This window comes from Gambusia affinis, linkage group LG01 (assembly GCF_019740435.1).
Source record: "Gambusia affinis linkage group LG01, SWU_Gaff_1.0, whole genome shotgun sequence".
Taxonomy (NCBI): domain Eukaryota; kingdom Metazoa; phylum Chordata; class Actinopteri; order Cyprinodontiformes; family Poeciliidae; genus Gambusia; species Gambusia affinis.
The window spans coordinates 14,644,419-14,661,348 of record NC_057868.1 but is presented as its reverse complement, the minus strand read 5'-3'; the positions used below and the strand labels follow the sequence as shown (position 1 = coordinate 14,661,348).

The window sequence follows — 16,930 nt, the reverse complement described above, 5'->3', positions numbered from 1 at the left end:
TGAAATTTGGTTTTGTGGTCAAACCATCTCTCATGCATTTTTATGGCACGAGAGTATGAAGCGAGTACTTGTGTTAGATTAAAAAGCTGAGTGAAATTATGTTCCCCAGTTAGTTTAAAAAGCTTAGTGAAATTCCGTCCCCTGTGAAATTCTGCCCCCCTGTGTCGGGAGCGCGCACTGCAGCCAGAGGGGCTGGTCCGACCATTTTCACGGTGCTTCTGATCGATTTCTCGGTAAAACAAATCAAATATTCGTGTCAAGGTTGTAAAATCCAGTTTAATCTGAATGATATTTAATGTTCTTGTGGAAGTGTGTAATCTGCCATTTTAAATGCATGTGCACAGTCTTTTTTAAATGTGGTCAAAGAGTACCACCCTAGTACTCTGTTCTTGAGTAGCCTTATTTTTAAACAAGTACTTTTTTTAACAGTTTCTAGGGGAATTTTTTTAGATGTCTCCCTGTTTCCTTCTTGAGTAAAATATCCTGAAGTACTGCTACTCTTACTTGAGCACTGATCAAAGGAATGTAGAAATAAATGCAACATGTTGAGCAAACATTGAATCACCCTTTATTTAATTTAAACAACCATTTTCTTGCATGTGAAAACAATTCAAGTTTAAACTTGAACATCATTGGCTTCATTAAATGTAATTCAGTTCAATTCAGTATATTTATGTCATTTCAGTTCAATCACATATACATTCAAATTGATCCTAGTTATTACGTAAATAGTACAGTATATTTAATTCAAAGTAGTTTAAAAGGTTGCTATGTAACAAAACCCGGCTGATTGCATTGAGTCATTGACTTGCAGCATTCATTCCTTTATTACTTAAACTATGAGATTGCTATAAGCATTAACTTTAAAATACAGATCTTTATTTTATTTTACCGTCTATTATTTTTAAACATGCTTCCATTTAGACCTTAAGATGCAGAAGACAAAAGAGTGAACTAGACTCAGATGCATCAGCAGGAAACATAAATTGATTTAAATTTAATTTAAATGATAAATTCAAATTTTATCTGAAGTCAGTTAGAGATTATTTATAGATTTAGTTTTTAGTTTTGCGAGGGAACGCAAAAAAAAAAAAATTCCCCATGTCCCCTAGGGGGCTCCGTAGTAACCCTAAGGTTTGTTTGTTTTTATAATTAAAATAAATTCCCACTATCGTTGCAGTAGGAATGTTGAATGGTACATTATTAATCTGAACTGTGATGTTCTTAATACGCATATCAGAACCACCAACCCTGCATGTGATGTGCAGGTTTCCCTTCTCAGTAGTTCTCTATGAATATTTGTGTCTGTAGAATGAACATCAGGAAAATAAAAGTTACTATATTTTTCATGCTTCAGATCAGGGGTGGGCACTCCTGATCCTGGAGGGCCGGTCTCCTGCAACTTTTAGATGCATCTCTACTTCAACACACCTGAGTCAAATAATGAGGCAATTAGCAGGACTCTGGAGAACCTGACTGCACTGAGGAGGAGATTCAGCTGTTGGATTCATTGGACCCATTACAACACCGGTGAAACAATCCGTCTCTGGTCAAGAGTCAGTCCATATTTTGTCTTTTTATTTCTTTTTTGGGTTTCTTTTTTCACTAGCTTGTGTCAAACTCTGGTCTTTTGAACATTTCTCTCAGTTTTTGTGGCAGCAGTTAATTTATTACAATATATTTGAGAAGTAGTGTTGTGTAAATGTGTTTATTTGAGTTTCAGTTGCTTTAAAAAAAAAAAAAAAGAACAGTGAAGTGTGCATTAATTACACAAGGATCAAAATCCTACAGCAGCCTATCAGTGCTCCTTTGAAAATCTGAAACCCTTTTTACAATGGGGCTTGTTTTTCAAGATGCAATCAATCTCAGACGCAATGGACGCTGTTATCTTTGGAAGAACCTGTAAAAAATAAAGGACAAAATAAAATCATTCTTTAAAGTAAAACAAAAAGTTTTACTTAAAGTTCCAGTTAGTGTGCTATCACAGATAATAAAAACTCTTGCCAATTTAAAGTCAAGCTGTAGTGTGTTTTCTTATTTATTTAAATCAGACCTTTTTTTCGTATTCGCAGTGTTACTGTGAATTCTGACCTGTAAGGCTCTGATGTTCTCCAGCAGCTGAGCAGGTCTGGAAGCCCCCAGCAGCACAGAGTTCACCTTGTCATTTCTCAGGCACCAAGCTGTGAAAATGTCAGACAAAAGGGTTCAATCTGAACGCAGTCCTTACCAGAAATGGAACTGTTCAAACAGAATGGCCAAAATAAATGACAGTCACAGGACAACCCTGTATAGTTTACCAATAGCAAGTTGTGGCAAGGTACACTGTAGTCGCTGTGCGAGGGTTTCTAGTTCCTGCAGTTTAAGCTGCTCTCGGTGACCCTCCTCACTCATTATCTTGTCTTTTATCCATTCATATCCCTGTGGGAGATCACACACACATATCACAGATCAGATTTTAACTATGGAAAATAGACAAAACTATTCATATTGAGACACAGTGTGATAGACATGTTCACTCACTGGCCACTTTATTAAGTACACCTTGTTAGTACCGGTTTGGACTCCCTTCTGCTTTAGTTCTTCATGGCATGGACTCAACAAGTTCCTGAAAACGTTCCTCAGAGAGTCTGGTCCATATTGACATGATAACATCACACAGCTGCTGCAGATTTGTCGGCTTCACATCCATGATGCAAATCTCCCGTTCCTCCACATCCCAAAGATGATCTGGTAACTGTGGAGACCAGCCGAGTTCAGTGAACTCATTGTCGTGTTCAAGAAACCAGTCTGAGATGATTTGCGCTTTATAAAAATGGCACATCATCCTACTGTAAGCAGCCATCAGAAGATGGGTACATAGTGGTCATAAAGGGATGGACCTGGTCAGTAACAATATTCTGTGGCGTTGACACGATGCTCATTTGGTCCTAATGAGCCCAAAATGTCCTAGGAAAATATTTCACCACACCATTTCACCACCAGCAGCCTGAACCGTTGATACAAACCAGCATGGATCCATGCTTTCATGTTGTTGACCCCAAGTTCTGACCCTACCATCCGAATGTCACAGAAGAAATTGAGACTCATCAGACCAGGGAATGTTTGTCCAATCTTCTATTGTCCAGATTCGGTGAACCTGTGTGAATTTTAGCCTCAGTTTCCTGTTTTCTACTGACAGCAGTGGCATCTGGTGTGGTCTTCTGCTGCTGTAGCCCATCTCCCTCAAGGTCTGACATGTTGTGGTTTCAGAGATGCTCTTCTGCATACCTCAGTTGTAACGAGTGGTTATTGAAGTTACTGTTGTTCTATCAGCTCAAACCAGGCTGGTCAATTTCCTCTGACCTCTGACATCAACAGGCATTTACTCCCAGCAGAACTGCTGCTCACTGGATATTTTCTCTTTTTCAAACTACCTGTAAGATGATTGTGTGTGAAACTCCCAGTAGATCAGCAGTTTCTGACATACTCAGAACAGCAACAAACATGCCACATTCAAAGTCACTTAAATCACCTTTCTTCTCCATGTTGATGCTCGGTTTGAACTGCAGCAGATCGTCTCGGCTACGTCTACATGCTTAATGGTTTGAGTTGCTGCCATGTGATTGGCTGATTCAACATTTATGTTAATGAGGAGTTGGACAGGTGTACCTAATAAAGTGCCAGTGAATGTATATCATTCACCTGCCTTCAAGGCAGTTCTGAAGGCAAAAGGGGGTCCAACCCAGTTTTAGCAAGGTGTACCTAATAAAGTGGCCGGTGAGTGTCTATATAAATGCCTATTTAGACTGATGATCTCATCATGGTTTATCTGACACACTAATTGCTAAAGATGGTATTTAAATATTTTTGTTTTAACCCATTTGTGTAACTTTTCTCCGTCAGAAGTTAGTTTTTACACAAAAACAAAGGTTGAGACAAAGTTTAGCAAACAAAAGTAGTAGCAGAAGAATGATTTGTTACCTTAAGTGACGCTCGTGCAGAAGGCGGTATTCCACTCCGATATTTTCCTGAGATTATCCCACAAGCCAATGGAGACCATGTCATAGCTCCAATGCCTGCAATTCCCAGATAAATAAATTCAATATACAATAATGCTCAGCAGCAGAATGAAGTTTACTATGTAACCTTAATAATGCAGAGTTTAACTGAGTTGAAGTTTGTCTTTTCTGGATTCCTTAGTTTCTTTTTTAATAGATCGGACTTGTTTCTGTTTTACTTTAGTTCAGTCCTTCCTTAGCGATTCTAGCTACATTTATTTCTTGTGTCTAGTTATTACTTGTTACTTTAGTTTTATTATATTTCTTAGGTCTAGTTATTCTTTAGTGTTTATTTATTTCCTAGTCCCCTGTGCTGCTCTATCTCTGTCTGTACTGACTTGTTCTCTCCCCTCACACCTGCAACCTATTTCTTCTTCTTTCCTTTTTCCTTTTTCTTCTTCTTGATTTCTACTGGCAGTTTGCAAAAAAAAAAAAAAAAAAAAAAACAGCTACCAACTGGTATGAACTACATTTGAGGGACATTTTCAATATTTCTATGTGTGAAAAACAATTATAAGCTGGGGGTATATAGGAGTGCAGTGTGATCTGACCACACTGTGTAGTTATCCCTCTTGGCCACATGATGGTGCCAAACCCACCTTATCCCAGTCCGGGTGCTTCATTTGCGTATATATATCAACTTCTATCAACTTTAAATGGTTCAATTCACATGTACTTTATTGTGGCTGACCGTCACACATTCACAAGGAAGATCTTTTTATAATTTATTCTAAAGTAATGCAGTCCTGTGCTCTCATTGCTAAATCAAAAGCCAGCGAATCCCCTCTTTCTGTTTGACTGTGTATGTGAATGCATCGAAAAACGTAGCTCAGTGAGTAAAGTGATTGACTCTGAATTGGAAAGCTGCAGGTTCGATTCTGGGTTGAATTCGATTTGTCGATTCCTTGCGGAAACGACAAACAAGAGTAAAATACAGTGGAGCAGCTCGCTGAGTTATGCAATGGACTCCCAGTCGGAAGGCTGCAGAGAGCGACAAACATTGCATTACCCAAAACCAATCTTCCCCTCCCCAAAACTGACTCTGAGCCCAATCAAACCAAGTGCAATATATGCTAACGAAAAAACAAAAATTGTTAGTGTTGTTGTTTTTTAAAAAAATTTTTCTCCCAGTTACAACATAATAGCTAATTAAACATTGCTATGTACCTAGCTGCAAAATTCAACTGCCCATAATTTTGGAACCGTAAAAATATTTCAAATTTTTTTTTGTACCACCAACTACTAACACAATATTGATCATGTCCAGCTAGTTTTAGCATTAACATTTACAGATAAAAATGAAAGAAATAATTTTACGAGTAGAATTAGTTGACTTTGCAGCCAGAAGCTAGCTTATTGGTTTTTGTTCTGCTCTGGCTCCCTGTGATTTTTTTTTGCAAGTTTTTTTATTTTTTTATTTTTTATTAAACTTCCAACACAGTACATGCTCCCACTTCCTATCTGCATTTTGGTCTCAAACTCACGCAATCGTGATGGAAGTGAGCAAAATTCCCACTGCAGCATTTTAACAAGGAAGAAACAGCTGGAAATGCCAATTCAATTCATTACAAAATGCTATGTAAAAAAAGATTATAATAAAGCATAAGCTTTTCATTGTGCTTTGGCTCTTTCCCAAATACTGTGGAAGGTGCTTACCTATTTTGTGGTAAAGCTGTGGGAGCTGCACTTCCACCTTTTCCCTTTGGAACATGTGGTATTCTGCCTGTTCACAAATGGGTGGGATCTGGTTGAACTGTCGCGCTACAGAATACGCCTCCTGCAGACAGAATCAGGGAAAAAAGTTATTCTTTAGCTATTCAATTTTTGCTTGAGCCAAAAATTCATTATACAGACAGGGATCTCTGCATATTGCACAGATGGAGGGATGGATGGAAAATGAGAATCCCTTTTTTCTCTCAGTTATTATTATTTTTTAGATATGTTCTTTGTAGAATGATCAAGTTTAGATTTAATCAGCCTGAGCAGCTTGTATTCTGACCTGGAGAAGATGAAATGAAGTCTAGACTTTTTTTTGACAGTTAAGGGGTTTTAACTGTGGCAGGTGAAAAAATAAGCAATGTGAAGACAGGAGACAGTCAGCTTTTGCTATGCTAATGCTAATCCAGTATTACTATTGAAACTTTGCTTTTACTGTTTTACAATTTGACTGATCAAAGATTAAATAAAGCTTCAGAACATTTTGACTAGCTACTCTTCTAGCTCACGACAAAAGAGTATCTTTACTCTGCACTATAATAAGTGTTTTTGGCTGCAGTTCATCTAATGGACTTTTTTATTTACATTATTCTAACTTAGTTGATTTGGTTTATTGATGACAACTTACTTTTTTGTGTTCAGTTAACTTAAAAGTTACAACTCCAACTAACTTAATTAACCTAAAGTATCTTTTTTTGTACTTTGACTTTACTTGAAACAATTGATTTCAATGCCAGTTTTGTGACCTTTGTCTGACCAGCTCAATTTATTAAGTTTATCCAACTCAATATATTATGATTTCTAACTCAATTCATTAAGTTTATACAACTCAATGAATATCACTTTGCAAAAACAACTTTACGTCCAGTGGAAACATTGAGTATTTTTATACATCCTAAAAGAGAGAGGGATTCATCAATAAATGATATAGCGATCTTTTTGAAAATGGCATTCACAAATTTGATAGAAAGCCTTATAAAAATATCCAAATAACCTGCCAAGCATCAACTAATTGGACTGAATCTGATAGAGTTGGGGTAAAACTTCCTTTATTTGTTGGTTTGGATGTGGGTTAGTCAGCATACTGATGGGTAAGATTAAAACTATTTTAGTTTTAGTCTCATATTAGCAGGTGTTTGGTTTAATTGTTCACTGTTTGGGTGCTAGAGTTATCCACCATGCCTATAGTAATGTGTTGAACTTGTTTCCTGCTTGGCCTCATGGCTCAAATCCACATCAGAGTTTCATAAATAAGGTGGACAGTGAGTTTGAATCTTACCAACAGTGGAATTGTCCATGTTCTCTTTTCTGATGACAAATTCACTTTTGGGTCTCACCACCAACTCCAACTCAGCAACTCCAACTTCCTTACTTTTAGTGATAAGAAACAAATTAGTATTTTGTTATAAAACTCACCATAATCTCCATGGAGTTCCATCGTGACGTTCCCCAGTACAGAGCCATCCCCCTGTTGATTACATAGGTCATTGCCCTTACTGTCTCTGGAAAAAAGAGACCAAAGGGGTTACAAACTGGACCACAACAAAGAGGAAATGTACACAAGCAGAACACATTTACCAATTGCAAGGTTTCCCCCAGTGTATTATAAGTCTGGTGGGCCGACAGGCTTTACTTGGGCAAGTAAAAAATGTCTATGCTCCAGCTTTTACTTTATGTATTCATCTTCAGTGGTTCCCAAAGATTTTCTGGGCCCCCCAATGGATTACAATAAAATCCCCCCCAAAAAGGAAAAAAAAAAATCAACTGGACACACACATCGCTCAACCAGACATAAACCTACACACATATTTTGTTTTCAAACTCCACTGAAGTTTATTTCACACGTCGGGTTGCAACAAAACACACTACAAACCATCTTTACATCTTTGTGTAACTGTTTGCTTTTCCATTCATCCATACCGCTTCCTGCATGGCACTGAGTTAATTTAATAGATGAACTCTCACCAGACATTTATGATCATGTTAGCGATGGGATTTAACACCTTCGTTCGTCACACACAGAAACTCATCTACCAGCTATGTACCGCCATTTGTTTAGATCACAATGATATGAAATTTATTTTCAACTGCAACAAAATAAAATCAATAAAATCCTCCCAGACCAAAATAAAAAGTTGGACGTTGTGTTGCTAACACTTAGCTTTCATCAAAAACTCATAGGCCGAAGCAAGAGCACTGTGCAACGCAAATAATGACCCGGCCAGAGACATTGCACTAAATAATAAAACAAATTAACGAAGCTTCGAGCCAGATACGTTTTCTTTGAGAAATTTTAATAAACGAGGTGCTCAAATGACTTCAGGAATCGTTACAACCCCAGACTGAAGGCATGTGACCAGTTTTCAAACCCAATAAAATGTTTTGCTCTCAGGCAACATGTTGCCAACTGTTCCACCATGCAGCCCAAGAGACCATTTAATAAGGTTACTTTTTCAATTAAAGAGAATCAAATGCTTCATTCTCAAACTTAAATGAATCCCTTTAGGTAGTCAGTTATCTTGTTTTCCAGATCTTTTTATCAATTCCTCTCAAGAATATTCTGATTATTAACAGATGAGCTATTAATTCTTTTGTGACTAGATCAGGGGTGTCAAACTCATTTTGGTTTAGGGGCCGCATACAGCTTAATCTGATCTCAAGGGGGCCACACAAGTAAACTCATTGCAAGATTAAATAGAACTAATAAAAGTGGACCTGTTGATTTTTATATTAAACGAATTTCACTTTTACAAAATATATTATAAAAAACCTCAGTTTTTAAGAAAAGTATGCAATTTCAACAATACTTTTACTCAGTTAAACATTTATTTAAGTGCATTATGCATAAGAACTGATCACTGTGATTGTACAATGTTGCAAAACATTTATCCACAGTTTTTAGAACTTAAAAACACGGTCCTGCAGGACATAATACATCAAACAGATAAAAATTAATAAACGATTTAAAATCAATTTTCTACATCTGGGAATCAATTTGAACAAATTGTCTGGCTTCCTGGGCAATGTTGGGTAGGGTTAGTGATCATTGTCATCATTGCATTCACCGAGAAGGATCAAACTGACGATGATAGAGAGCTCTGGCTCGGATGAAATTAACAGTTCGGAAATTAACAGTTCGGACAACCACCTCCATGACGTGATCCATTTTAACGACTAATTTTAACGCATAATGCCTCCTGATGCAAAATACAATGTCCAAAACTCACCCCCTTTATTTGCAGCTTGCACTTTCTCTCTGAACTTTGTCAGAACACCTGTCTTTTTCCCAATCATTGACGGCGCACCATCAGTAGCCAGGCTTACGGCGCGGGACCAGTCCCGACTCTGTCCAGCACTCCAACAACGGAGCGGAAAATGTCTTCAGCTGTTGTGGTGTCGGTCATGGGCACCAACTCGAGAAACTCCTCTGTGCCAGTCAACGTCTCTCAACTCCACGAACGAATATGGCCAGTTGAGAGAATATCAGTACTCTCATCAATTACAACAGAAAATGAGAGAAATGACTCCGTTTTGCGTTTGAGTTGGTTGTCCAAATCTGCCGATAGAAATCCTGTCTGCCACGGTATTTCTAGTCAAGCTAATATTGGCAAAAGCTTGTCGGGACACACAATTTCGGCAGCCTTTAGCATGCAGTTCTTGACGAACTCTCCCTCACAATAAGGCTTTGATGCTAACGCTATTTGCTAGCAATTAGGTAACTGGCTTTCACCGCAGCATCACTGGCCTCACGACTCCGGGTGAAAACAGATTGCTGTTTCCTCAGACCCGTTAACATTTCGTTTATCTTCTGTTTTCTCAGTTCTTCTTGCATGTGCTTGTATTTTTTGCCATGCTGAGTTTCATAGTGGCACTGAATATTGTATTCCTTAAGCACAGAAACCTGCTGCAGGCACACAGGTTTTCCATTCACCTCCGTGAACAAATAAGAAGAAGTCAATTTTCCTTGAAAAATTCGACACTCTGTGTCTACCTTTCTCTTTTTTGACAGACATTTTGTTGATGAGGTTGGCAGGATCAAAGTAAAAAGCTGGTAAAGAAATAGAATCGAAGCCGTTTATAGGACCTGAAGCTCAGTGCTGCCATCTGCTGTTGGTTTCATCAGTGTTACATCATGTTGTCTGCTCTGAATAAAACACAGCGCCCCTCGTGGACAATATAAAAACTGCAGATTTTAAATTAAACGAAGTACATGTTTTTTTCAATAATCATTGTTGAATAATGATAATGGATTTATCCACCGGGCCGGACTAAATTGTTCGGCGGGCCGGTTCCGGCCCGCGGGCCGTACGTTTGACACCCCTGGACTAGATACAATCTGATCATCCAGTTCAGAATGAAAGTGTTAGTTTAGGATTAGAGAATGAAATTATTTCATAATGTATTCCAGACATTCATTCCATGCAGTCTAGGCTCCCTTTAAAGGAGAAATTACCTTTCAGACAAATATAATTTTGTTTGGTTTGAGATATTCTACTTAATCAGGCTGATAAGACTTGTAATGCAATCTGATCATTTGCTTTCATGACATTTCATAAGGAAAACTTTGTCAACAATCTACAGGCTTTACTGTACTTTATAAAGAACATCAGTGAAGAGACGGCATCATCAAAACCAAGGATCACAGCGCACAAGTCAGGGAAGACGTTGTGGATCATTTTAAAGGGTAAAAAGAAAAAACAACAACTCGTAGAGTATGGTTGTGCTGGTTTGAAACAGAAACTCACTTTTAGTCAGAATACAAGCGTTATTTTAACATAGGAAAAAAGTGGAGGTGGTGGAGAAGAGTACGAATAGACAGGACTGTGACACAACAATCTGAAGATTGAACAAGAAGTTTTGAGATTTGTAATTCTGTTCTTAGTATTGCACAAAGTGACTGAGAAAAACAATTTAAAAAACCAAAATAAAATAAAAAAGCGCTTGATCTCAAAAACATGCACACTAACCTTCTATAGGTGTGTATGGATCTGGTCGATTTGCAAACACAACGTCCACGTACTCTAGTTGAAGTCTGTCCAGTGATGCTCTCAAACCTGTTAAATTTAGATGCACATTTAGAATATTCCTGAAAAGTTTATTTAGTTCAGTGACTCCATCACTAAGTGAAACAGAATAATTTCACAGAGACTGATGTCATTATTTCTGTCAAATATAATGATTTTCTGCTAATTAATAACAAGATTTGTAAAATTAAAATATTACAACAGATCACTAAAACATGTATTTTCATATATGTATCTTAGAAAATCAAAGCAAAGTTTTGGTTAAGGTGTTTCCACATCTTACCTTCAATTATATGTTTTCTAGAAAGTCCTCTTTCCATTTCTGCACTAAAAAACAGAAGGAAATGTATTTATTGTTGCTATGTTGATATGAAAAAAGTATTTGTTCTACTTTCAAACATATATTGATTTTGATAAGATCTGATCAGCAGTTTGCTATGATGTGGGCCCACAGTCAGACCCAGTCTCTGTTGTAATATTCCCCTGTTTTTTAAAACTTAGCTTCAGTTCAAGACTAAAACTCAGTGAAACCTGGTAAGTCGAGTCCTTTTACACAAAACATCAACAACTTTGTTGACTTTGGTCTATGCTTAATCTAAGGACTAAGGAAACTTTAGTCCTCTGCACGGCCGTCGCCGGTTCGATTTTGGCCTGATGACCTTTGCTGCATGTCCTCTGTCATTATTATCTTTCCTGTCTAACTTCTCTCAAATAAAGGCCACCTGATCCAAAGAAAAACTTAATTTCCTTCTTTATTTGAAGAAACTAAAGGATTTGAGTAAGACTGAGCTAAATTTCTCAAGTTAAGTCAACTTGATAAATTGAGTTAAACCAACTTAATACATTAATGTGAACCAACTTAACTGAATCCCTTTCACCAGCTGAAGCAATTCAATGAAGTTGGTTCTACTATGTCAATTTTGTAGTGTACAGGATCTTTGAAAAACTAAAATAACATGTTAAAACATGTTTGAGATAATTGAAGTTCTAGATGTATTTTAAGCAAAATGTGAGTGATAACATTAATTTGAATATTAAATTTTTTAGCTTGGAACAACTTAATTGTTTGAGTTGACTTTCTGTAGGTCACAGAGATCCCTTACAAAAAAATCCCATGAAAATCACATGTGATCACATGTAGATCACATGTGACTTTCACATGTGGTTAACACAAATTTTACATGTGAATGATGTGAATCACATGTGAAAGCACATGAATACGTGTGATTTTGGAACGTTTTGTTGTAAAATCACATGTGAATCACACATTTCCACATGTGATCACATGAAAATCACATGTGAAAACATAATTTTTTTTGTGTGATTTTCACATGTGAAAATCACATGTGATCACATGTGATTTTCATGGGATTTTTTTGTAAGGGATTTGAATTATTTCTTAGAAAAAACAATGACTTGAGTAATAGTGACTTAAATTTGTCACGTTAAACCCACTTAATGAATTAAGTTATAAAAACTTAGTAAATTTCCTGTCTAACTTCTCTCAAGTAGTTAAATTAAACTGAATTGAATTGGATGATCATAATAAATTGAGTTGGTCAGACGTAGGATACAAAACTGGCATTGAACTCAGTTGTTCAAATAAAGTCAAAGTAAAATAAATTCCTTTAAGTTAATTTAAGTTGGTTAGAGTTGTAACTTTTACAGTTAATTGAACACAAAAAGGGAAGTTGTCATCAATAAACCAAATAAATAAAGTTAAATTAATGTAAAACAACAACAACCAAAAAAGTTCATTAGATGAACTACAGCCGAAAACACTTTTTAGAGTGTAGTTATTGTGAATTAATTTAATTCAAGTGAGCTGGAGCAGGAATGTTAGTGACCAAACGTTACAGGAAAGTGGCGGTGGTGACCTCTGGACACACCGCACATCACATCACAGTGTTACATCACTGACAGTGGAATATTTATAAAGATGAAAATATTTATAAAGGGAAACTCCAGAAGACTCAGGTGGAAACATGGTGGAGGTGGAGACTTGTGTCTTCTGCCTCTTCACCTTATAAAGAATGCTTTATAAAATTTCTCACAACCGTTATCCTCCTCTTTAAAAGGTTGCTACTCAACAGCTGTGTTTTAAATCTGAGGCATTTCTGACTCAAAATTTCATTAGTTCTTTTCCTCGGGATTGCAAAAACTTCCCATTGTTTCTCTTGTGACTTCTGATGACTGTGCTGACTTCAAAAGTCATTTTTGCTTTAAATACTGTACCAGTCACTGCATTTTCTTTGGCAACATAAACTCCAGACTGCTTTTGTTGCATACAGAGACATAGAAGACAAGAAAATATGTACATACTTTCCTCCCCAAAAGATTTTGGTAGTGATAACAAGACTGGAACGCCTGCAATTGAACACATGAATGGGAAAAGAACAGAAATGTTGCTTTGTATGCACAACGTCTAGTCAATTTAAGTTAGATATTATATTTTAAAAATGACATCAGTTTAAAAGGCAACTATATTTTACTCATTTTAGACTGCAATTATTAAAATAATTCTAAAAACAATCTACCTCCACCCTTTCTTCTTTATAATGCCTCCCAACACGGCTTCTGCCCTGAGAATGACAGAGGAAAGAAAGCTGTTAATACTTTGATATTTAGCGTTTACCACAGACTCAGACCGTCTGTGCCTAATTTGGGATTATTAATCCCAAATACTAATCCCAAATTCTATTGAAAATATCTGCAGAGGGAGAAATCACACATCAAAGTGCATGAAAAATGCAAAATTTAAAGTGGCACAAACATGTGTGCCCCCTTTTCTCAAATGGGAGATCGGTTTACAACAGCAAATCTACATTTGCAGTTGTCTGAAAATTCAACACATCCTTCATGGTATGGTGCATAACTTGTTTCTAAATAATTTATTTATTGTTATATGTGCATCACTTTATGTTTTGTACAATGGAAAATAAATTATATATATATATACATATATATATGACACTTTCATTTTCTTTGATGGGAGGTTGCCAGGCAACGGTACTTTTTCTTGCGAGAGCAGAAAAGAATTTGCAAGCGAGCAGAGGAGTTTATGACTTGATCTGAAAAGTCTTGGAGTTTGGAACGGGAAGAGAAAGGTTTGAGAGAACACAGAGGAATTTTGAGTGAAAGCATAGCAAGTTTGAGAACAAAGACATTAAGTCCTGCTGTCAGTCTGAAAATATAAACACAAATATTAAAGGTTTTGAGAGCAAAAGAAATTAAATCCTTTTTTTAAACTGAAGATGTGTGCTCTCGACTTATGGCAGTAATATTCCCCCATAAATTGGACAGGGTCAAGTTGGATTTTTTTTTAGGCCCAATCTAGATTGCTTTTTGCAAATAATTTTTTTCCAGGTGAAATATTTTCTGGCGAATTTACAGTAAATAAATAATCATATACATAATTACACAGGGTGAAAAAAATAGTTTTAAATATCTAAAAAAAAAAAGTCTGATTTCTTCCATAGAACTAATTCTAAGCGACACTCTTACCTTCCACAGTTATACACTTCAGATGTGTCGAAAAGATTGATTCCACTCTCATATGCCAAAGTTGTCATTTCCTCTGCCACCTGGGACAAAAACAATGTAGATGTTAAGAAAACAAAATTGATGTATACTACACCGTGGTTCAAATTATTATACAAGTGATATTTTCTCAGATTTTCTTAAGTGGTCAATGCAAATGATGGTCAGCATCATTTTCAAGTATTCCCAATAGTAGGTTGATGCACCACAAGCCTCTGGAGGATCCTCCACCTTGAGGCTCCAGAGGCGCCAGCAGCTTCAAATAACCGTTTGCTGCTTTGTAAGAGCATTTTAACAGCTGCTCTCTTAATCTGATGAATTTGTCTAACAGGAACCTTCCTCATTATGCCTTTGTCTGTACAAACCCATTTTGTTCTGAATCAGCCACAAATCTCTTCAGTATGATGACGCTTCAGTTTCCGTTAAATATTTAATGTTTTCATACCTTGTCATACAGCACTACACTATCTGATGATTTTCGTCAACAGAGATTCTTTCTCTTTCCCATATTGCTTGAAACCTGTGGCCTGCTTAATAATGTGGAACATCCTTCTAAAGCAGATTTCCTTTAATTGAGCTCACCAGACAAACTAATCAACCAGCTCTCTGAAATTAATTATAGTGATTCAAAGAGCCCTGATACACAATACCATCTATAAATTTAATAGCACAACAAAAAACTATAATCTTTATGACACTTTAATCGAATTTGCATAATAATTTGGAACACGGTGTAGTTGCCCTTCCTCTGTCCTGTACATGATAATGTAGTTACATTTTCTCTTACCTCATCTGTGATCTGGCCTCCAAAGGTAACCCATGTACCTGCACAAAAACAGGAATACTTAACTTTTTATGGGTGCAGAGGGAATTATGGAAAGAAATCCCAACTTTAACTCTTCAACCAGCATGAGAGCCCCACAGGCCCCGGTGCTAGCACTGTGTCTGTACCTGGTGACACATATGTACTTCCATAGAGAGCTGTCCAACGTGCCTGCAGTTTGTTTTATTTTATTTTTTATTGTAGTTGTTGATATTGTAGATCGTCTTTTATTTTAATTTTATACTCACCTAATCCAACACAGGACACCCTCAGTCCTGATTTTCCTAAATTTCTGTTGACACAAAAAAAAAGTAATTATTGTGTTCATACATATGTACCAGAGAATCTCAATACATTAGTCCTTCGTGAAAATGTACTATTGCATTTTATCAAACAATAAGCAATGGAGATTTTTTTTATTATTATTATTCATATCCCTGAAATGTCCAGTTTTATTCAATAAATGTTGTTCTCCCTAATCTTTGGTTTTGCATCCATTTACATCCTGTTGTTTTGTTTTTTTACCTGTAAATCATCCCTGTAGTATGCGCCAAACTGTCTTTGAGAGAGATTCGGTTTATCTTCAGAAAATCCTCCAGGTTTTTGAGCTGAGCAGCAGCATGAACCTCTTTTAGGTGCCTTATCTCTTCCAGCTGATGACTCAGCTGGCGGGTTTTTTCCTTCTCCAGTGCTTGCTCTGGAAAGAAGCTGCTCAGATTAGCGTGCACGCTCTCACTCATAGACAGGAGAGAACGGATGTTCCCTCCAGAACCACTGCTGTCACTGCTGATGCTGCCGCTTCTGGAGGATCCACTGCTTTCACGAGTCACAGATTTCGGCATCTAGAAAGAAATTATATATCAGAAAACTTGATGTCAGAGCAAGTTTCACTTGTTTGTTTGGAATGTGCATCTTCTTTCTCTGCATGTCAGAAGTTTTCTCCATGTACTCTGAAAAACATGCAACCAATTGCCCTGTATATGCTTACATGGAAAACAATAAAACAATTTTTTAACACATTTAGAATATTTCTATCCCAGAAGCATATTCTCTCAATTTGCCTGTCGAATATGTAATTTATTTTGGTCGAGACAAAACAAACCAGCTGTATTATTTAAAACAGAAATTATATACATTTCATTATTGTGTTTTCTTATTCCCCATCGAGTTCAGTTTTTAAAATCAGAAACAATCTTACATACTCACCCTAGCAGCTGGCGTCCGACCAACGCAGTGGTTCTGAACGATGCTGCTCATGATGTCGACCGGTGATGGTGGGCAGTAAAGTGTTTCTCTCTTAACCTGACGCCAAGAGGAGCAGCGAGCTTCTGAACTGCACCAAAATCATTTTTCAGAGGAAGTTTATAGAGCTTTCTAGTCCTTCCTTCTTGGTCACATGGCAACAAAAAAGCCCCACAAGCAACTTTGTCTGCATGGCAGAGCAAAACATAATATTCCATATGAATAATATATTAGCACTAAAACTGGCATCTGCACTAAAAGCCTGTCTGTCTGACAACCAAACACATATTCGGATGTAGCATTATGCTTGTGATGTTTTAGAAACTTCTGTATTTATTAAAAGAAACCCTGTTCGTAGAAAGGGTTTTAGTCCTTATGTTAGTTCTGTTAATGTTCTGGGGAAGGAAACAAAGCTTCATCCCAAGAGTTGGAATGAAGGTTACAATCCTTATTATATAACCAGAGTTATATAACATGAACATTGTTAGATAAGTCAAAACATTCCCATTGGTGTGGTACACTCTACTTTATTATTGATAAAAACTGTA

At 36.8% G+C, this 16,930-nt stretch overlaps 1 protein-coding gene across 1 annotated transcript; it reads right to left on the bottom strand.

Moving 5' to 3' along the window:
- Window positions 1–1,076: 1,076 nt before the first annotated feature.
- Window positions 1,077–16,554, bottom strand: LOC122833674 (voltage-gated potassium channel subunit beta-2-like). The gene is made up of 15 exons (XM_044121436.1): window positions 16,347–16,554; window positions 15,666–15,982; window positions 15,389–15,432; window positions 15,105–15,142; window positions 14,282–14,361; window positions 13,315–13,359; window positions 13,100–13,144; window positions 11,061–11,104; window positions 10,721–10,807; window positions 7,170–7,255; window positions 5,694–5,814; window positions 3,961–4,055; window positions 2,298–2,418; window positions 2,092–2,180; window positions 1,077–1,900 (listed from the first exon to the last, which is right to left on the bottom strand). The coding sequence occupies exons 1-15, from the start codon at window positions 16,395–16,397 to the stop codon at window positions 1,799–1,801; spliced, it is 1,365 nt and encodes a 454-aa protein (XP_043977371.1). The 5' UTR covers window positions 16,398–16,554; the 3' UTR covers window positions 1,077–1,798.
- Window positions 16,555–16,930: the final 376 nt, after the last annotated feature.